The sequence below is a fragment of the Balaenoptera ricei genome, chromosome 2 (assembly GCF_028023285.1).
Source record: "Balaenoptera ricei isolate mBalRic1 chromosome 2, mBalRic1.hap2, whole genome shotgun sequence".
In the NCBI taxonomy this organism is placed as follows: Eukaryota; Metazoa; Chordata; class Mammalia; order Artiodactyla; family Balaenopteridae; genus Balaenoptera; species Balaenoptera ricei.
The window spans coordinates 11,601,600-11,624,832 of record NC_082640.1 but is presented as its reverse complement, the minus strand read 5'-3'; the positions used below and the strand labels follow the sequence as shown (position 1 = coordinate 11,624,832).

At 42.9% G+C, this 23,233-nt stretch overlaps 1 protein-coding gene across 24 annotated transcripts in view; it reads left to right on the top strand.

Moving 5' to 3' along the window:
• The window catches only part of KIAA1217 (KIAA1217 ortholog), a 494,732-nt gene extending 472,044 nt beyond the window's left edge, over positions 1-22,688 (top strand). For 10 of the 24 annotated variants that reach the window (XM_059910993.1, XM_059910879.1, XM_059910864.1 and 7 more), the window contains 8 exons: positions 1,514-1,677; positions 2,478-2,639; positions 13,746-13,865; positions 17,734-17,769; positions 17,919-17,996; positions 18,109-19,704; positions 20,226-20,348; positions 21,058-22,688. In XM_059910993.1, the coding sequence (XP_059766976.1) occupies positions 1,514-1,677; positions 2,478-2,639; positions 13,746-13,865; positions 17,734-17,769; positions 17,919-17,996; positions 18,109-19,704; positions 20,226-20,348; positions 21,058-21,552 (2,774 nt within the window). In that variant the 3' untranslated portion in view covers positions 21,553-22,688. Of the gene's footprint in view, positions 1-1,513; positions 1,678-2,477; positions 2,640-13,745; positions 13,866-17,733; positions 17,770-17,918; positions 17,997-18,108; positions 19,705-20,225; positions 20,364-21,057 lie in introns of those variants that run through there. The other 14 variants (XM_059910930.1, XM_059910888.1, XM_059910914.1 and 11 more) reach the window with 9 other exon arrangements.
• Positions 22,689-23,233: the final 545 nt, after the last annotated feature.

Genomic DNA, 23,233 nt, shown 5'->3' with positions numbered 1-23,233 from the left:
CAGCTTTTATGAGCTCCCAGAGGGATATTAGATCACAAGGAGAAATCGCATTTTTTAAATCAAAATTATTAGATGGTATATTTAACCAACCAAAACTATGGAAATTAAGCATCAGTGTGTCAGTAATAATATAAAAAAGCTGTTAAAAAAACTCAAACTGCTAAATCTTCAACCAATTACAAACCATGTGCCTTATTCTCATCTTAAAATTACGGACAAAGACATTATTTTACTTGCAGCCCAGTGCATCTCAGGTTGGTCAGAGAGGGGGCCTTTGTCATTACACATGAGAGGGAGACCAGAGCCCACCTCCAGGGCCCATCAGCCTGTGCCCGTCCCCAGAGGCAGCCATCCCGAGGCCAAGCTGCTGGCCTAGGACAAGACACATGTCCCGGTGGTGCTGGTGCCCTGTAACCTGGCACCCTCTGCATAAGACGGGAACCGCCCACTACAAATAATCACTGGCTTGTCACCCTGATGACTTAGCCAAATCTTCGTCACAGCTTTCAGTAGGAAGTCCTCAAGCACCTCCTCTAAACAACTCTGTTTCAGTTGCTCAGAAAAGACACACACACTCCTGGGAGGCCAGGCAGGCCTGTGTGTCCCCAGAGTTGGGACAAAGGCCAGCTGGAAGCTCTGATCCCGAATTTCTGGTTTTACCACTTTTGTGAGCTCTTAGGTAGAGTGTTGGTAAAAGGCTGAAGTGAAGAATGTTGGTAAAGGGCAGGAGTGAAGCTCTTTGCGTTTTGAGAAAGAAATGCCTTTTTCGGGGCATTTTTCTGGCGAAAGCTCAGCAGACAGCTTCATCTCCTAACCTTTGGTGTCAATACTGATTTATAATTCTGCATTTCTGAGAGAAATGAGAATGAGAAATTCTCATTTCTGCATTTGCTGCCTCCTTTTCTTAGCAGAGAACCTTTTCTAACCACATAACCGTGACCAAAAAGATCCACTTTCTCCCTGACTTTGTCCTCTGACCCCATCTGCCTCTGGCTCTTCCTGGGCCAGATTCTACTCTAACCTCCCTCCTCTACATGAATCCTTCCTGCCAACACTGCTTTCCAGACTCAGGGATGAAGGCTCTGGAAGCCATGCAGGGAGCTCTGACCCTTCATCTCTCCAAGTAACACTCAACTTTTTGGGGTAACAAGAGATTTGTTTAATAATAATAATAGGTAATACTTGCATAGCATTTACTATAAGCCAAGCACTCTTCTAAATGCTTTATGTATATCAAGCCCATTTGATCTTCACAACACCCTGGTGGAGATGATATTATTAGAATACCCATTTAACAGATGGGAAAACTGAGGCAGAGAGAGGTTAATTAACTTGTGCAGGGCCTTTCTGGGACTTTGAGCCAGTCAGGCTTCAGGGCCTGTATTTTCAGTTGTTGCACTATGGAGAGAATAGAGAAATTTTTAAGTCAGATTGCATCGAGATTCTAGAAATACATTGGGCTTTCTGGATGTTATCTCGAAAGATGATTTTGCAATGACACACTGTTTTCCAGAAGACTCTCCAAATTCAGAACAGGACTTGGACAAGCTGGGGGCTAAGTCCCCGCCTCGTCCTCCCCCACCTCCACGGAGGAGCTACCTGCCAGGATCGGGGCTCACCACCACGAGGTCCGGCGATGTGGTCTACACCAGCAGGAAGGAGAATGCCACCACAAAGGTCTGATGGGTGAAGCCCTGGTAAACTGGTCTCTGGGTTCAGATGCTGCCCTTAGACAAAGTCTTCTCTGCTCTCATTTAGAACATAAAAAGTAGTGAGGCAGAGAAGAGAAGTAGAGAATAAACTAGGTCTCCAAGGAAGTGCCACTGAGCTAGGTGGCACTGCGTTCCCAGGTGGTACTGAAGTAGGCTCTCAGGCACCTTTAAGGCGTGTGTAAGGAATGCCTATTGCACAGAATTGCACAGATGGGAAAATGTCAGCCAGTGCTATAGGACTAGACTCAGCACCAGGAGTTTTATCCTTACTTGACTTTGAGCTGTAACTATGTGACATGCAAATCACCAGCTACTCCCCCAGCAAAGCACACTAAGATTGAAAACAGGGGCCTGAGGGGCAAGCAAAAGAAAGATCATCTTACAAAGGTAACTGAGATTAGCTAACATAGTTGTGGGAGTCTTCAGAAATAGGTTCAGAGAGCTTTAACTTCCACTTAACCTGGCAAGTTTTGTCATGTATGTTAAATGTAAAATACAATTTCCAAGGAGGGCCTTTCTTAAAGGCACTGAAGTTAACTTACAATCTTATTATAATTCTTCAATCTGTTTGCCAAAATGACAACGTTGGGCAAAGAAAAACCCAAACTAAACACAAGTAGACAAAGCAGCCTTTCAGCTCGATTTGAAGAGCTAGGAAGCCAGGGCACCAGGCAGTGACAGAACGTGTGTTCTTTTGCGATCTGTCCCTCTTTTGCCAGCACCTGGGGGTGTTAAGCCAGTATCTGTGGTTTGAATCTTTCTCAGGCAAGCAGTGAAGATGCTGGACCAAGCCTGCAGGCTAGAGCCACGAAGTGTCCAGCAGAGGAGCCTGCTTCAGCCTGGGCCCCATCACCACCACCTGTCACTACTTCCTCCTCAAAGGATGAGGAGGAAGAGGAAGGAGACAAAATCATGGCAGAACTCCAGGTATGTGGATGAGGTAACTGACGTGGCTGCCTGCCCTTCCCATCTGGGACTCTGGCTGCGTCTGTCACCGATTCATTAGCTAGAGAGGGCTGGGGAAGAGCCCCGTGGCCCTGGGCCATGTAAGCTGCATCTCCGGCCTTGGCCTCCACTTTGCCCAGGCGGCACTGAACTAGGCTCTCAGGCACCTTTAAGACATGTGTGAGGAACGACCATTGCACAAAAGAACTCAGAAAGTTGATACCAAAAAATCAATTCCAAGCTTTCCTAGCTCTGGCTGCTAGGATTGCCTTTCTTTTCCTTTCTTTCAGTGTGAAAATAGTCCCTGCTTCATTTTAAAAGCACTTAAGATGGGGATTAGAAATACCAGCCATTGTCCTGTCTTCCCAAGGACTGATTAAAGCCCCCTTCAAGTGGGGTCCCCTTCTTTGGCTTTAATTCTTAGAATGACAGGCCTGGAATCATGTGGCCGTCTGTCCTCCATACCAAGTTTCCAGTCAGTGTCAATGTCATCTTTTCAGGTATTCCAAAAAGCTTAATAATTTTGTTTCCCGTCTTCTTTGTTCTATTTGAGAAATGATACTTTTTTTAGATTTTTATTTGTTAACTAATTGCCACAGTCTACTCCTAGGACTAAGGATGGGGTACAGGGCTACACCCAAAGCTGATCCCACATTCAGATCATGGTGTGAATCTGCCCTAGGTGTACATTTTAAGAACTTGTCTAATCAGTCATAAAACGCAATTCCTAGACCACAGTCTGTTGATAAAGTATTTCATTTTGATCCATGAATTAACGTAGGATTTTTTTTTGCCCATGTGATGGTCAGGTCACAGCCTCCTTCGGGCTCCAGAACATGTTCACTAAGGTACTGCTGATTTTGTGCAGGCCCAAGGATCTGCCTTCTTCATTTGGAGGAGGGAGAACATTCTGACCATGTCACCTCCACCTCAGCTCTTCTGCTGCCCATGGAAATAATTGCCAACATTAAGCACCTTGGGTTTTCCAGGGAAAACAGGGCTGCTGGTTTACTTGTCACATGCCTGAGCCCTGTCCAGCCCCATTAAAACTCAGACTGGCCTGAGACATCCCCTCCATCAAACAAACAGTTTGCTTACAGGTTTTTAGATTGGTCAGAGAATTTCATTCATAGGAACCGTAGATTTATAAAGTTACTGACTCATGAAACAGTTGAGAGCATGGAGGCCTCCATCAGTTATCCACTGAGGGCCCTCTGACTAAGACACTGGTATGTCAAAGCTACATATTGCTGGGCATTGGTGCGTCTCCTAAGACGTGCAGGCAGATGCTGGCGCCATTCATTGTAGCATTTGCCCCCAAATTATGGTATAAATAACAAATATGGAGGGAGAAAGAACAAGATAGTGGAGTAGAAGAACGTCAGCTCACCTCCTCTCACAAAAACACCAAAATCACAACTGACTGCTGAACAACCATCAACAAAAAAGACTGGAACCTACCAAAAAAAGATATACTACATCCAAAGATAAAGAAGAAGCCACAACGCGACGGTAGGAGGGGCGCAATCGCGACAAAGTCAAATCCCATACCCCCTGAGTGGGTGACACACAAACTGGAAAATAATTAATTATAGTGCAGAGGGTCTCCCACAAAAGTGAGAGTTCTGAGCCCCACATCAGGCTCCCCAGCCTGGGGGTCTAGAATTGGGAGGAGGAGACCCCAGAGCATTTGGCTTTGAAGGCCAGTGGGGTTTGGTCGCAGGAGCTCCACAGGACTGGGAGAAATGGAAACTTCATTCTTAGAGGGCACACACAAGGTCTCATGCACTCCGGAACCCAGGGAGAAAGCAGTGACTTCATAGGAGCCTGGGCCAGACCTACCTGCTAGTCTTGGAGGGTCTCCTGGAGAGGTTGGGGGGTGGCTGTGGCTCACTGTGAGGTCAAAGACACTGGTGGGGGCATACTGGGAAGTACTCGTTGATGTGAGCTCCCCAGGAGGCTTCCATTTTGACCTGCCCCACCTGACAGCCTGTAGGCTCCAGTGCTGGGACGCCTCAGGCCAAACAACCAACAGGGTGGGAACACAGCCCTAGCCCAAAGCCACCTCTAAACACACCCCTTGACACGGCCCTGCCCACCAGAGAGACAAGATCCAGCTCCACCTACCAGTGGGCAGGAACCAGCCCCTCCCACCAGGAAGCCTGCACAAGCCTCTTAGGCCTCATCCACCAGGGGGCAGAGACCAGAAGCAATGGAAAGTACAACCCTGCAGCCTGTGGAACGGAAATCACAATCACAGAAAGTTAGACAAAATGAGACAGCAGAGGAATATGTTCCAGGTGAAGGAACAAGATAAAACCCCAGAAAAACAACTAAGTGAGGTGGAGATAGATAGGCAATCTACCCGAAAAAGAATTTGGAGTATTGATAGTAAAGATGATCCAGGATCTTGGAAAAAGAAAGAGTGGAGGCGCAGACTGAGAAGATGCAAGAAATGTTTAACAAAGAGCTAGAAGATACAAAGAACAATCAGAGATGAACAATACAATAACTGAAATGAAAAATACACTAGAAAGAATCAACAGCAGAATAATGAGACAGAATGGATAAGTGAGCTGGAAGACAAAATGGTGGAAATCAGTGCTGCAGAATAGAATAAAGAATGAAAAGAAAGAAATGAATACAGTTTCAGAGACCTCTGGGACAACATTAGGTGCACCAACATTTGCATTATAGGGGTCCCCAAAGGAGAAGAGAGAGAGAGAAAGGGCCTGAGAAAATATTTGAAGAGATAGATAGTAGCTAAAAACCTCCCTAACATGGGAAAGGAAACAGTCACCCAAGTCCATGAAGCACAGAGTCCCAGGCAGGATAAACCCAAGGAGGAGCACACCAAGACGCATATTAATCAAACTGACAAAAAGACAAAGAGAAAATATTAAAAGCAACAAGGGAAAAAGCAACAAGTAACATACAGTGGAATCCCCATAACGTTATAAACCTGATTTTTCAGCAGAAACTCTGCAGGCTATAAAGAAGTGGCATGATATATCAATATTTAAAGTGATGAAAGGGAAAAACCTACAACCAAGATGACTCTACCCATTTGACAGAGAAATCAAAAACTTTACAGACAAGCAAAAGCTAAGAGAATTCAGCACCACCAGACCAGCTTTGTAACAAATGCTAAATGAACTTCTCTAAGTGAAAAAGAAAAGGCCACAACTAGAAACAAGAAAATTACGAATGGGAAAGCTCACCAGTAAAGGCAGGAAATCATTCACACACAAATGTGATATCAAAACCAGCAGTCGTGAGAAGAGGAGAGTACAAGTGCAGGATACTAGAAATACATTTGAAACTAAAAGACCAGCAACTTAAAAACACTCATATATATTATACAGACTGCTATATCAAAACCTCATAGTAACTGCAAATTGAAAACCTACAATACACACAAAAAAGAAAAAGGAATCTAAACACAACACTAAAGTTAGTCATCAAATCACAAGAGAACAAAAGGAAGGGAAGAAAAAAGACCTACAAAAACAAATCCAAAACAATTAACAAAATGACAATAAGAATATACATATCTATAATTACCTTAAATGTAAACAAATTAAATGCTCCGAATAAAAGATACAGACTGGCTGAATGGATACAAAAACAAGACCCTTATATATGTTGGCTACAAGAGACCCACTTCAGATCTAGGGACACATACAGACTGAGAGTGAGGGGATGGAAAAAGGTATTCCATGGAAATGGAAATCAAAAGAAAGCTGGAGTAGCAATACTCATATCAGACAAAATAGACTGTTATAAGAGACAAAGAAGGACACTACATAATGATCAAGGGATCAATCCAAGAAGAAAATATAACAATTGTAAATATATATGCACCCAACATAGGAGCATCTCAATATATAAGGCAAATGCTAACAGCCATAAAAGGAGAATTCAGCAGTAACACAATAATAGTGGGGGACTTTAACACCCTACTTACAGCAATGGACAGATCATCCAGACAGAAAATCAATAAGGACACACAAGCCTTAAATGACACATTAGAGCAGATGAACTTAATTGGTATTTATAGAGCATTCCATTCAAAAGCAGCAGAATACACATTCTTTTCAAGTGCATGCAGAACATTTTCCAGGATCACACACCGGACCACAAAGCGAGCCTCGGTAAATTTAAGAAAATTGAAATCGTATCAAGCATCTTTTCTGACCACAGTGCTATGAGATTAGAAATCAAATACAAGGAAAAGGAAAAAAAACACATGCGGAGGCCAAACAATATGCTACTAAACAACCAATGGATCACTGAAGAAATCAGAGGAAATCAAAAAATACCTAGAAAAAACAACCCAATCCAAAAATGGGCAGAAGACCTAAATAGACATTTCTCTAAAGAAGATATACAGATTGCCAACAGACACATGAAAGAATGCTCAACATCATTAATGATTAGAGAAATGCAAATCAAAACTATGATGAGATATCATCTCACACCAGTCAGAATGGCCATCATCAAAAAATCTACAAACAGGGCTTCCCTGGTGGCGCAGTGGTTGAGAATCTGCCTGCCAATGCAGGGGACACGGGTTCGAGCCCTGGTCTGGGAAGGTCCCACATGCTGCAGAGCAACTAGGCCCGTGAGCCACAACTACTGAGCCTGCGCATCTGGAGCCTGTGCTCTGCAACAAGAGAGGCCACGATAGTGAGAGGCCCACGCACCGTGATGAAGAGTGGCCCCCACTTGCCGCAACTAGAGAAAGCCCTCGCACAGAAACGAAGATCCAACACAGCCATAAATAAATAAATAAAATGTCTCTTAAAAAAAAAAAAATCTACAAACAGTAAATGCTGGAGAGGGTGTGGAGAAAAGGGAACCCTCTTGCACTGTTGGTGGGAATGTAAATTGATACAGCCACTATGGAGAATAGTATGGAGGTTCCTTAAAAAGCTAAAAATAGCACTACCATATGACCCAGCGATCCCACTACTGGGCACATACCCTGAGAAAACCATAATTCAGAAAGAGTCATGTACCACAATGCTCAATGCAGCTCTATTTACAATAGCCAGGACATGGAAGCAACCTAAGTGTCCATCGACAGATGAATGGATAAAGAAGATGTGGCACATATATACAATGGAATATTACTCAGCCATAAAAAGAAATGAAATTGAGTTATTTGTAGTGAGGTGGATGGACCTTGAGTCTGTCATACAGAGTGAAGTAAGTCAGAAAGAGAAAAACAAATACTGTATGCTAACACATATATATGGAATCTAAGAAAAAAAAAAAAAGTCATGAAGAACCTAGGGGCAGGACGGGAATAAAGATACAGACCTACTAGAGAATGGACTTGAGGACACGGGGAGGGGGAAGGGTAAGCTGGGACAAAGTGAGAGAGTGGCATGGACCTATATACACCACCAAATGTAAAACCGATAGCTAGTGGGAAGCAGTCGCATAGCACAGGGAGATCAGCTCTGTGCTTTGTGACCACCTAGAGGGGTGGGATAGGGAGGTTGGGAGGGAGGGAGATGCAAGAGGGAAGAGATAAGGGGATATATGTATATGTATAGCTGATTCACTTTGTTATAAAGCAGAAACTAACACACCATTGTAAAGCAATTACACCCCAATAAAGATGTTTAAAAAAAAATGCCTAGAGACATGAAAATGAAAACAGGACAATGCAAAACCAGTTCAAAGGGGAAGTATATAGCAATATAATCTTAGCATATAGCAATATAATCTTAAGTATACAGCAATATAACCAGTTCAAAAACAATGCATAGGGGAAGTATATAGCAATATAATCTTACCTCAGGAAACAGAACTCTCAAACAACATAACCTTACACCTAAAACAACTAGAGAAAGAACAGACAAAACCCAAAGTTAGTAGAAGGAAAAAAATCATAAAGATCAGAGCAGAAATAAATGAAATAGACAAAGAAAGCAGTAGGAAAGATCAGTGAAACTAAAAGCCGGTTCTCTGAAAAGATAAACAAAATTGATAAACCTTTAGCCAGACTCATCAAGAAAAAAAGGGAGAGGGCTCAAACCAACAAAATTAGAAGTGAAAAAGGAGAAGTTACAATGGACACCACAGAAATACAAAGGATCATAAGAGATTACTACAAACAACTATATGCCAATAAAATGGACAATCTAGAAGAAATGGACAAATTCTTAGAAAGGTACAGTCTCCCAAGACTGAACCAGGAAGAATAGAAAATATGAACAGACCAATCACAAGTACTGAAATTGAAACTATGATTTTAAAACTCCCAACACACAAAAATCCAGGACCAGATGGCTTCACAGGCAATTCTATCAAACATTTAGCGAAGAGTTAACACCTGTCCTTCTCAAACTATTCCAAAAGATTGCAGAGGAAGGAACACTCCCAAACTCATTCTATGTGGCCACCATCACCCTGATACCGAAACCAGACAAAGATGTCACAAAAAAAGAAAATTACAGGCCAATATCACTGATGAACATAGATGCAAAAATCCTCAACAGAATACTAGCAAACCAAATACGACAACGCATTAAAAGGATCATACACCATGATCAAGTGGAATTTATCCCAGGGATGCAAGAATTTTTCAATATCTGCAAATCAATCAGTGTGATATACCACATTAACAAACTGAAGAATAAAAACCATGTGATCATCTCAATAGATGCAGAAAAAGCTTTCAACAAAATTCAACACCCATTTATGATAAAAACTCTCCAGAAAGTGGGCATAGAGGGAACCTTCCTCAGCATAATAAAGGCCATATATGACAAGCCCACAGCTAACATACTCAACAGTGAAAAGCTGAAAGCATTTCCTCTAAGATCAGGAACAAGACAAGGATGTTCACTCTCATCACTTTTATTCAATGTAGTCTTAGAAGTCCTAGCCATGGCAATCAGGGAAGAAAAAGAAATGAAAGGAATCCAAACTGGAAAAGAAGAAGTAATACTGTCACTGTCTGTAGATGACATGACACTATACATTGAAAATCCTAAAGATGCTGCCTGAAAACTATCAGAGCTCATCGATGAATTCAGTAAAGTTGCAGGACAAAATTAATACTCAGAAATCTGTTGCATTCCTATACACTAACAATGAAAGATCAGAAAAAGAAATGAAGGAAACAATCCCATTTCCCATCGCATCAAAAAGAATTAAATACCTAGAAATAAACCTACCCAAGGAGGCAAAAGACCTGTACTCTGAAAACTATAAGACGCTGATGAAAGAAATTGAAGATGACGCAAACAGATGGAAGGATATACAATTTTCTTGGATTGGAAGAATCAATATTCTCAAAATGACTATACTACCCAAGCCAATCTACAGACTCAGTGCAATCCCTATCAAACTACCAATGACATTTTTCACAGAACAAAAAAAAATTTTTTAATTTATATGGAAACACAAAAGACCCTGAATAGTCAATGCAATCTTGAGAAAGAAAAATGGAGCTGGAGGAAATCAGGCTCCCTGACTTCAGACAGTACTACAAAGCTACAGTAATCAAAACAGTTTGATACTGGCACAAAACAAGAAATATATTCAATAGATCAATGGAACAGGATAGAAAGCCCAGAAATAAACCCATGCACCTATGGTCAGTTAATCTTCGACAAAGGAGGCAAGAATATACAATGGAGAAAAGACAGCCTCTTCAATAAGTGGTACTGGGAAAACTGGACAGCTACATGTAAGAAAATGAAATTAGAACATTCTCTTACACCACACACAAAAATAAATTTTAAATGGATTAAAGACCTAAATGTAACACTGGATACTATAAAACCCCTAGAGGAAAACACAGGCAGAACACTGTGACACAAATTGTAGCAATATCTTTTTGGATTCACCTCCGAGAGTAATGAAAATAAAAACAAGAATAAACAAATGGGACCTAATTAAACTTAAAAGCTTTTGCACAGCAAAGGAAACCATAAACAAAATGAAAAGACAGCCTACAGAATGGGAGAAAATATTTGCAAATGAAGCAACCAACAAGGGATTAATCTCCAAAATATACAAACAGCTCATGAAGCTCAATATCAAAAAAAAAAAAAATCCAGCTCAATCAAAAAATGGGCAGAAACATTAAAAAGAGTGAAATAATGCCTTTTGCAGCAACATGGATGGACATAGAGATTATCATATTAAGTGAAGTAAGTCACACAGAGAAAGACAAATATCATGATATCACACACACAAAATAAAATTCCAAAATCCCACCAGGGTTATTTACTGTTGCTTTCTTTCTCCAACAAGTAGTTATTTTCTTTAATTGATTAATTATTAGCGATGTCTTAATAAAGATTAATCACGTGATAGTATTTATTGTAAACTCTACATTTATTAAAAAAAAACAATGGGCAGAAGATCTAAATAGACATTTCTCCAAAGAAGACATATAGATGGCCAAAAGCACATGAAAAGATGCTCAACATTCCTAATTATTAGAGAAATGCAAATCAGAATTACAATAAGGTATCACCTCACACCAGTCAGAATGGCCATCATCAAAAAGTCTCCAAAACAATAAGTGCTGGAGATGGTGTGGAGAAAAGGGAACCCTCCTACACTGTTGGTGGGAATGTAAATTAGTACAGCCACTATGGAGAACAGTATGGAGGTCCTTAAAAAACTAAAAATAGAACTACCATACTACCCAACAGTCCCACTACTGGGTATATATCTGGAGAAAACCATAATTCAAAAAGATACATGCACCCCAATGTTCATAGAAACACTATTTACAATAGCCAAGTCATGGAAGCAACCTAAATGCCCATGGATATATGAATGGATAAAGAAGATGTGGTACATATATACAATGGAATATTACTCAGCCATAAAAAAGGAATGAAATAATGCCACTTGCAGCAACATGAATGGACCTAGAGATTATCATACTAAGTGAAGTAACTAAGACAGAAAAAGACAAATACCATATGATACCACTTATACGTGGAATCAAAAAAAAAAAAAAGTGATACAAATGAACTTACTTACAAAACAGCAACAGACTCACAGACTAAGAAAACAAACTTAGGGCTGCCAAAGGGAAAAGGTGGCGGCAGGGGAGGGATTAATTAGGAGTTTGGGGTTAACATATACACACTACTATATATAAAATAATCAACAAGGACCTACTGTATAGCATAGGGAACTCTACTCAATATTCTGTAATAACTTAAATGGGAAAAGAATTTGAAAAATAGGTATACATGTAACAGAGTCGCTTTGCTGTACACCTGAAACTAACACAACATTGTAAATCAATTATACTCCAATATTAAATAAAGTATGGTATAAATAATAAATAAATCATGGTATAAATAAATCATGACCTGGTTTCAAATGGATGACTAAGCACTAGATAACTTCTAATTTGTGAAAGGTGAACAAGCACTAATAAAGAAGTGAGGCTTTTAAGCTTGTGAATAATCCTGCACTAGCCCCCGAGAGAAGTAATTTTTGTTCTAGCCACTCAGAGCCCATCACTTGAGGATATTTCCCTCCATTGAAATCTAAATATCTTTGATGCTTTCTTTGACTGAAAGCTTTACAAAGGCAGAGTATCTGGCTTCTTGTTATATTATTGGTGGTCAGGTAACAGTGGTGAGTGAAGTACTCTAACCCTAAGGTAACCAAACCTCATTAGCCAGCCTGCTGCATCAGAGAGTCGGCCAGCGGCCATGCTGGAGCCTTTGCAGGCTCTCGAGTTAGACAACCCCCCACCCCCACCCCCCAGCCGCTCTGAGGCAGGACAAGAAGCAGCTGCAGCCCCCTGAGTGTGATCGTGGAACAGCTTTCCTGCTCTGCGTCACCAGGCATCAGAAGAAACCACAGGCTCCCGAGTCCAGGGTCTAACAGCCCAACGGAAATGCCGAGTGGCTTTAGCAAGCGGAGCCCCGGGCCCCTCCAGGGCCGGCGAGGAGCGGGTGGGTGTCTAAGGAGGGAACCGGGAGCCAGCAGAGCGCCAGCAGAGCGAGGGAAGAGCAGGCCGGGGAAGGTCCCAGGCCTCCGCTCCGCTAGTATTTTTAAACCTGTGCTGGAATGTTCACCTGGGGAAGGCATGGGGTATTCTTTGGGCCTGCAGTTATTTCCAAATGACAGTATTTGACATGAAGGAAATAGGCGATCAGTTGAAATTATTCACTTCAATAACTGCTCTTTAATCCTGCCTGCACATTAGAACAATTTGAGGAGTTAAAAACAAAAAATCCTACAGCCCAGAGAGTCTGATTTAATTATGCTCTGGGTGAGGCCTGGGTAACAGTATTTTTTTTCAACTGGATGTCATGTAGCCTGATTGAGAACCACCGATTTCAGGACATTTCGCTGCTTGGGTCACCGTCTCTCCTGCTCTCGCGATCATATATATTGTCACTTCTTTTCTGCCCTATAGACGCAGCAGATGCTTTCTCTCTGAGAACCGACCTCCCTCACTCAGTGTTCACAGGAGTGGCCCTGGGCTCCTATAACTACGATTCATCATTAGTTTTCAGAGACAGGTCTTTGGGGGCCAGGCAGCTCCCAGGCCGCTCAGAATCCCTTGTGTGCTAAAGAGCTTGCTTCATTCTCCGTGAGAGTCAGAGGCACCCAGAGCACAGGAGCTTGTTGCTACTGCAGACAACGAATTGTTAAGGATTACTTTCCTTTTAAGGTTTAATGGTTTGCAATATCTTGTGCCCTTTTATAATGAAGAGGAAAAAAAGATAGCTTCTTCTTAATTCATTTACATATTCAGCATTTTTTAAAGGTCAAAGCCCTTTAAAAGAAGCCCTACTAAATGCAAATCAGGTTCACCCGGACAGGAAGAAGGGGCGTTCTTTTCAAAGGCTCTATCCATTTAATCTCAGCCTGGACCAGAAAATAAGGAAGCCTTTGCCCCGGGCTTTGCTGACCTGAGGTCAGATGGGGAGCCGGTTTTCAGGGCGCTGACGCCCTGGCGTGACCCACATGTAGGACCGGGCCGGGGTCTCGACCGGGAGATCCTCTGGATTCCCTGCCTGTTCCCTCTGACCTCCTCGCTGCACTCGGATCCCTGTTAACCTCAGTGTTTTAATTCCTTAGGCATTCCAGAAGTGTTCCTTTATGGATGTAAATTCAAACAGTCACGCTGAGCAGTCCCGGGCTGACAGTCACGTTAAAGACACTAGGCCGGGGGCCACAGCCCTACCCAAGGAGAAGAAGGTAACGTGGCAATTACACGTTGGCCGCCCGGTGGGCCGTCCTTCTTTCCTTGCTCTGACACTAATACCGCTCTGTGCTTGAGCTTCTGTACCTTCTCTTTTTTCCTCACCCTTCTTTTTTTTTTTCTTTTTTTTTTTTAAACTAATGGAGACAGAGCTTGGGGCTTCACCAAAGATCTCTGGCTCAGGTTTCCTGAGCGGACGCTGTGTTCCTGTGCACAGTACACAACAGTGTATGCAGAATTCAGGCATTATCTTCCCAAACCAAAGATATACATACACCTTCCAAGATTTTCTAGAACAATGCTGGTGGAACAAATGGAAACATCAACCAAGTAGGTAGCACTTTTTCTAATTTGTAACATGTCTTCTGGACCAAAGACATCTACATTAAAAGTAGGTGAAAGCTTTAGATTCCAGGAAGAGAATACACAGCAGAGCTGTCTACCTGCCATCCACAGGTGTATCCATGGAAACAAACACACATGTATTTGCACACATGTTCGAGGAGGCCAAAAGAGTTTTTGTTGTTACTCTTAGAAATTCTCAAAGTGTACCTTCCAAGATAGTAAGTTCAGTATCGTTTTAGTGCTACTATACTTTGTGGCATTCTCATGGCTTCCAAACAGACGTCCAGGCTCTGAAACAAAGGTCACTATCATGACATAGAACTTTAAGGAGAGGAGATTAACCTGCATATTTGAACTTCAAATTTGTAAGTTGAATCTAGAGCTTTTGAGATTTTTGGAAATAGAGCCATCGTATTTAAATGAAGCCTCTGTCTAAATTTCACGGTAAAAAGCTTATCATGACCAGCTCAAGTCTTAACATTTTTTGCCAGGAACTTGTATCTTAGAATTCAAAGGTTCTAGCGTCCTTTAAATAAAGTCAAACGAATCAGCCATAATATATAGCCCAGTAGTCACTCCATGTAGGTACCTCAGTCCAGGAATAAGTCAGCTCAGTGAAAGAGATACAGGATCACACAGTCCTTCAGGGGAAGCAGTCCTGGGGCTTACAGCTCTCAGCCGTGCGGCCCTGCCGCAGAGGCTGACCTGCTCCTCCCTGGCTCCCGGCCATCCCACAGCCCTCGTGTAAACTCTGCCTGCCACGGATCTGGCAGGTGAAGCTGTTAACCAGGTGATGGGGATGGGGGCTCTCTAGGCACGGGAGAGATTAGGAGATTGTCTTGATAAATCCTTCTTGTGAGGGAAACCTCCTGTTAATGGGAATTGAAACCATGATCATCACACTGGAAATAATGTTGCTTCTTCAGTCTGTGGACTTTCCTTCTGTGGCCTTATTAAAGCCAATTCACAGAAGGTCCTGGCGGGTCCTGAGTTATGTGCTGTACTTGGGCCAGTGTGACCGTTTCTTTTGAACACTGACCCGGAGCTTCTCGAAGATCCCTCTGGAGACAATCATCATCTCACTGTAGAATTTTGCTAATTTGCTAAAAAGCTGCATGGGATTTCTTGCCCTGCAATTAGAAATCCATATTCCATCGATCACACTGATCTCAATCAAGGGTCCATCAGATACTAAGCAGGTCTGTACTGAGTGCCCAACACCATGGCATTAAACACTAGGTTTAATTACAGATGCTTTTTCTGGATAATTATACTCAGTAGACTGATCTACTTCATAATAACCATGACTATCAGACCTGTCCCCAAATTATTGTCATTATTAACCTCTTCCTGGGCTGTTCATCTACCCTTCTATAACTCAAATGTTTCTTAAAGTTTCTTTCCTCTTATTATGAAGTGCTAGCCTAGTACTTACTTTTATGCAATTTTTCTATAACTTATGTTTCTAATTTTGGTTTCTTGCCCAAATGCATGTGGTCCCTGCTTCACCAGTTGTCTGAACAACCCAAATCTCGGGGCTCCAAAACAGATATTAATGAGGCTTAATTACCTTTCCTGCAGAGTCTTGACTATCTAAGACTACCTAAGGTATCGTTGTGAGATTACATGACGACCGTGAACAAGTTACCCTGGACAAAGTTGATGCACTTACTTTGATCCATGCCTTCATTTTTCTAGCCCAGTGCCAAAAATGCCAGGTCATGTGAAACGTACACTTGACACCTTTATCTTAGTGACTTTCCATTGGAGGATTCCTGCTACTAGATCTGTTTTAAAATAACATATATTGCTGGGTGGCATTTGAAATATTTAACAATGGGTATGACACGGGCCCTGGCCAATCAGAACAGATGTCAGCCCCAACCCCCCAATAAATGAGACCAGCAGAAGAGCAGCCCCGCAGATGCCAAGTCCTCCTTTGACTCAAGGGTAAAGTCGCACTCAGGTCCTAGCACGATATGCTGACTCCCTGTTTGGAGCTGAAACCTCATTTATTTTTCTTCTTGCAACTTTTACTTGATGCATTAGTTGCTGATTCCAAATTTAAAATCCCACCAAAGAGATTATATTGTTCCACTGTAGCAGCTGAATCTTGTTGCTCTTGTTTGGGGCCTGATGTGGCTGAGGGGAAGTTAAACAGGAGGTGTTTGGTGGCTATGCACCTTGGATCCTGTGCCATATTTCCATGTGATTAATACTGACTTTGTTGTCTCTGTGCGTTATTGCTTGAATGTGTACAGACATTCTTTCTGGTTTTAAGCAGGCAGTAGGATCGCTCTAGGCTGTCTTTGGTGGGGCCTGGGTTCTTGCGCTTCGTTATGTTGTCACTGCTTTAACCCAACAGCCTTCTTGGGATCGTGTCCCATCCTGTTCTAATCACCTCTTCCTCTTGGGCTTCTACAGCAAGAAGAAAGGGCAGCAGTGCCTTGGAAGTGACAAGGCATGGCTAGTGGTAGCATGGTGGCAGGGCCCGAGGCTACCGATACACCCATGCCTGGTGGAGCATTCTCCATACCCGGTTCTCACTGCTGGGTTCTTACCTTCTGAATCTTGGTGAGAACCTCAGAAGTGCATCTTTCCTCTGCATCAGAGCACACAGAGAATCAAAGCTGAATCACGTAGTTAAAATATTGTACCTAATTACCTATTTGGTATAAATACCCAGAAATGAGAATTGAAATTTCTAGGTCAAACAGAAACCATTTTAAAGGGTTTTGATTTGTTTGTACCACCAAAGGGCCAAGCAGAAAAACTGTAGAGTACCCAGATCTTCATGGATGAAAGCTAGAGTCTTTGTTAATGGGTATTATATTAAAAATTCTTGTCTCTTCAAGAAAAAAGCTGAATCATGACGTCACAGTCGCCACTTGAGCCTCAAATGTCTGCTTTGTAGATGTTTACATGACATCTTGGCGGCATGGGGAGCGCTGTCACTCTGAATTGGGATTTGATCATCTTGGCTACGATGAGTTTGAAGGTTATTTTGACACTTTACTTGGCAAGTTTAAGTACAAACTGCAAGTATGTTTTCAAATCTGTGATTTGACCAGGGAAAAATGGGTTTTTTTTTTTTTCATCTCAGAGTACCATACCCAAGCAATGCAGAGTCGTTATAGGACAATCCCCAAACAAGAAGCAGAGATGAGACTGAAATATGAAATAACTAGTTGGCAGAGACGTGAAAACTTTCCTGGTCTAGTTCCTTGGTTTATAAGCAAGGAAACTGAGGCCCAAGGAAGTGAAATGACTTGCCTAAAATAACACAGTTAAGTGGCAGATCTGGGTTAGAATCAGAATCTGCCTGCTCATGTATTGTGCTTTCTACGATGCCATGCCACTCTTCTGGTTTTAGAGTCGGCTAAGCTCACAATCAGATGTTGGAAAGAGGAGGCGTTGGTCCAGAACTGGTCCCTTTATTCTCTTAACTGCTCCTCCCACCAAAATTTGAAATCCTTGAAATATTTTGCTAATTGAGATTTTCATCTTGTGCAAACACAGGGCATTTTTGGAAGTTGGAGAACCAAGCCACCCAAGGTAAACAGAGCTGTAGGCTTTGGACTGGTGTGTAACGAATGTGCTTGGCCCGCGTGTTTTGGGCGTGTAATTAAAGAAACAGTCTAGCTGTAGTCCACTTTGGGGGGGTGTGGTTTTGTGGAGTAACATGTCCTACACTATTCTACCAGAATTTGGAATTTTTCCACGAAGACGTACGGAAATCTGATGTTGAATATGAAAATGGCCCCCAAATGGAATCCTGGAAGGTGAGTCCACCAGATCTGTGTTCCAACTGATACCATGCAGATTAATTCCCTTCCTTTGCAGATCCATTTCTGATCACTATGTGTGGTTTCCCTCCTCCACTCTCCCTCCCAGGTTACCGCAGGGGCTCCCATACCTAGTGACCATCCTAAGTGGGAAAGAGGAATGGAGAATAGTATTTCTGATGCAGCAAGAACATCAGAATACAAAACTGACATCTTAATGAAGGAAAGTTCCATATCCACTAAGAGTTTACTTAGAGACGGTAGAAACTATTCCCAGAAAAATGTGTCTAGGGTCAATTCTAGTTTCTCTGGCGTTAGTTCATTAGAAGATGAAATCAACAAAGGACCTAAAATCTCAGGGCTGCCGTACCCTGTATCTGACACTGAGAATCAGAAGATGAATTATGGGACGACAAAGGGGGTGAGTCAGCAAGGACAAGAAAATACAGATAAGTGTCACCTTCCCTCTCCCACTAGATCAACCGAATCGACTATTCGTGATGTCAAAACTCAAGACCGAGAGGTTCCCATGACAGAGTTTGGCCAAGTTGTCCTAAGACCGAAGGGAGCGAGGCATGCTAACGTGATGCCTGATGAGGATGGGGAGTCAACACCAGGTTCTCCCACTGAGGAGAATGCAACCACCGACAACATTGCCTTCATGATCACCAAAACCGCGGTCCAAGTTCTCTCCAGCGGAGAGGTCCGCGATATAGTGAGCAAACAGGGGGAAGATGTACAGACGGTCAACATTGACGCCAAAAAAGAGACAACTTCCCAGCAAGAAGGCACGGACAATGAAGAGCCGGTCGTGTGCCTGGACAAGAAACCCGTGATCATCATCTTTGATGAACCCATGGACATCCGGTCCGCATACAAGAGACTTTCAACCATATTTGAGGAATGCGATGAGGAACTGGAGAGAATGATGACAGAGGAAAAGATAGAGGAAGAGGAGGAGAGTGGAGATACTGTGGTCCAGAATAACACTTCCCAAAAGCTTCCTAAGGAGGGGGCCTCGGGCAACCTCGGAGCAGGGCGGGAGGCTGAGAGTAAATTCCAGCCACACTTCCTTTCAGCGGAGACCGGAATGTCAGGAGGACAGGAAGTGAATAAAACCGAGCAGAGCAAGTTCAACCAAGCCGATTCTCCAAGTTCAGAAAGCCAGGGTGACACGACCGATGACCAGTTTGAAAACCCCAAGAAAAAGTTCAAATTCAAATTCCCGAAAAAGCAGCTCGCCGCTCTCACGCAAGCCATTCGCACGGGAACCAAGACGGGGAAGAAGACGTTGCAGGTGGTGGTCTATGAAGAGGAGGAAGAGGACGGCACTTTGAAGCAGCACAGAGAAGCCAAGCGATTCGAGATCAGTGGGTCTCAATCCGAAGACACCCCTAAAAGTATGCTCAGGAGACTAGGGCAGCCCAGTCTGGAGAGCACAGCTCCGATTTCGAGAACTGATGAAATCAGAAAAAATACCTACAGAACGCTGGACAGCCTGGAGCAGACCATCAAACAGCTGGAAAACACAATCAGTGAGATGAGTCCCAAAGCCCTAGGTGATACCTCGTGTTCCTCCAACAGACAGTCTGTTGCAAGCTCGTCCCACATGGCCCAGGAGGCCTGTCCCCAGTCCTTGGTAGTCCTGGATGAAGCTCCCACTGCCCTAGAGCCCCCCTCGTCTGTACCTTCAGCTTCACGTAAGGTATCTTGGTCTGATGGAAAATGAAAAGAGCCAGCTGCTTTCTTAAATCTGCCATAATCACCATTAGCGAAAGGTGTCTTGTGATTTACTTGCTTCCTTTCAGGTGGCTCGTTTTGTTTTGTTTCGTTGTCTGTTCGCAATGATCCTTTCTCTCACACTTTCTCCCTCGCCTTCAGAACAACAACAACTAGGTGTCTAACAGCTAATTGATTCTGTTTTTACCTCTGTTGCTGACTGGTGTTGGGAAAACCGCAAGGATGCTGGGTCAGCCATTTGCCGTTGAAGTGATTGCTCTGATACTCACATTAAAATCCGTTTGATCAGTAGTGGAGCAGTGTTATTCTGTTTGATTCTTCGAATTAACCCCAGTGGTGTCTCCTGATGTCCGTCTCCTAGATCTGTCCTGCATGTAGGGCTGTGGCTTCTCACGTTGAGCTTCTCTGCGCACAGTGGGGCGGCCTCGGGGATAAGCCACTCACACGCGTCCTCTCTCTCCCCCCTCTCGCTGCTCCTCCCCACAGGGCTCCACTGGAACCCCTCAGACGAGCAGGATGCCGATTCCCATGAGTTCCAAGAACAGACCCAGCAGCCTGGACAAACCTGGCAAGCAGTCCAAACTGCAGGATCCCCGCCAATATCGTCAGGTAGTTTTACCTTAAACCCAATATTGGATGGACACTCTTGCGCTTAAGAAGCAAGTCACTGACTTAGTTTATACCAAATATTGCATTTTTCTTTGTAAGATACGGTTTACGTAGACATCCTGGATCTGGGGGCATGAAGAGAGTCTAAAAGCCTCTGTTGAATTTCTCACCACTCTTTTGCATGCTCGCAATAAAACATCTTTTACTGTGTGACTCTAAAGTTGACCTGTTAACACCAGGTGGCAGGCCAGGTGGCTTTCCTTGGGGGAGTGTAGTGGTTCATCAGAACACCTTGGGAAACCGAGACAGACAAAGCTGCCCTGAAAGTCGCCAGCACTAACGTGTACGTGGACGGCGTCGCACTAGAGGTGCATTAACAGCCCGTCACGATGCCTCACCCCCGCCCCAGTAACAGCCCTCACGCAACCCTCACGTCTCCACCCAGCACCCGGAGACGGTAGTAGAATGATGTGCCTGTTCTCACAGACGCCCTGCTTCCTTCTTCCCTGTTCTGTGCATCCTCTGCTCTGCACTTTGGGGGTTTCTCCCAGGTCCGGTACAGCACGACAAGACTTAGCTCAGGCCTTGAACTGGTTTGGTTTGGTGTCTTTGATTTAATGATTCTCAGAAGGGCTGTGTTGCCAGACCCTGTGGACTGATGGTGTTACCAGCTTTCTGACAGACTGTCTCCCGCCATCTTTATTTGCAGGCTAATGGAAGTGCTAAGAAAGCTGGTGGGGAATGTAAGCCTACTCTCCCCTCCTTGCCTGCTTCTAAGATTCCAGCCCTTTCTCCCAGCTCTGGGAAAAGCAGTTCCCTGCCTTCTTCTAGTGGTGACAGCTCTAACTTCCCTAATCCACCCACTACTAAACCATCGGTTCCTTCTAACCCTCTCAGCCCCCAAACAGGACGATCTGCTCCCTCTGCCTCCCTCATCCCCTCTGTCTCTAATGGCTCCTTAAAGTTTCAGAGCCCCGCTCATACAGGTAAAGGTCACCATCTCTCATTCTCACTGCAGACTCAGAATGGCCGAGCAGCCCCTCCTTCCTTCTCCTCCTCCCCGCCCTCCCCTGCCCCCCCAGCTTCACTGAATCAAGGTGCCAAGAGCGTCAGGACCATCCACACTCCTAGCCTCACCAGCTACAAGGCACAGAACGGAAGTTCAAGCAAAGCCACCCCATCCACAGCAAAGGAAACCTCTTAAAGGCCAAATCCTATTAGGCACAAGTCGGAGTTACATTTAAGAAAAAAAAAAATTTTTTTTAACAGTCTTCGACAAGTGTTTTCACAAGAGAATGTAACGTATTGCTGTACTGTTTGAGGTTTAATGCTAAGTATGTGCTAAATACTGGATTAATAGATTTCAGTAAAGCTTGTTTGTTCTTTTACTTTGTTGCTGTTATAATTACATAGTGTTTACTGTCTCTATTCAATACCTGTTAAATGAAGTAAGCATGTGTTACCAAAACAGAGTATGGCAGGAGAGAAGGGTGTGGTGAGACAAGAAAAAAAATGTATTAAGCATGTAAAACATGTATGATTCCAGAATTTTAGTATGTTTTGTATAAAAATATTTTTCATTACGGAGACTAGACGTGAACAGAGAAATACACAAGTGTGACTATACAAATTGTAAAACAGATACTATAATATTTCCTTTTATTTTAGTGTTATTTAGCTTTATTACAGATTTCTATTTTTGTCAAAACTTCATGGTTCCTTTCGAGATCTTTTTTGCCAAAACATTTTGATACTGTAGCATTGTACATTTGAAAGTAGTGTGCTAGACAATAAGCCAATGAACTTCTACACAAGCCAACAAGAGGCACATGTAGAAGGCAATTATCAACCCTACTGCACTGCCATGAAAATTATGTATAATAATTTGCCGGCCCAAGCAAGCTAGTTTTGTTCTGTTTCTTTTTCCTCTTTTCTAACATATTGGGATTCTCTAGTTGTTTTCTTTGCAGTATCTAAATCCTTCCTTTGTTTTCTGAGACCTGGTAACCCACACTATTGCATTGTGGATTCTAGAATGTACACTTCTGTACGGTTCTGTAAACTGATCAATTTTTGTAAATATATAAATAGACACCAAAAATACTGTATGTGACAGCACATAGAGTAGTTTTCCCACACCAAAGTTAATTTTTATGCATGCTTTAAAAATATATCTTGGGATGGGCAGAAATGGAACTTCCTGGACATTTTTAAAAAGCAACAAGTTTGCACAGCTAGAGTGTTTTTGTAAATAAATGTATTTGTATAACACAGTTATGTAATATACAGAACTATAAGCAGAGACTTTGCAAAACTAAATAAAGGGCTGCATGCTTATTATTTTTTGTACCTCGTCCCTATAACTACTTCCTAGTCAAAGAACAAACGTAACCGTTACCAAGTTAAAAGGTTTTGGCTTTGCGGGCATGGTAAGTAAACATGTAACCAGATGCAAACTGCTTTTCTGAAAGTTCTGCTTTTCTTTTTTTCTTTTTTTTTTTTTTTAACATCTCTATTGGAGTATAATTGCTTTACAACGGTGTGTTAGTTTCTGCTGTACAACAAAGTGAATCAGCTATATGTATATGTATCCCCTCCCTCTTGCATCTCCCTCCCACCCTCCCTATCCCACCCCTCTAGTTGGTCACAAAGCACTGAGCTGATCTCCCTGTGCTATGCAGCTGCTTCCCACTAGCTATCTGTTTTACGTTTGGTAGTGTATATATGTCCATGCCACTCTCTCACTTTGTCCCAGCTTACCCTTCGCCCTCCCCGTGTCCTCAAGTCCATTCTCTAGTAGGTCTGCATCTTTATTCCCATCTTGCCCCTAGGTTCCTCATGACCATTTTTTTTGTTTTTTTTTTTAGATTCCATATATACGTGTT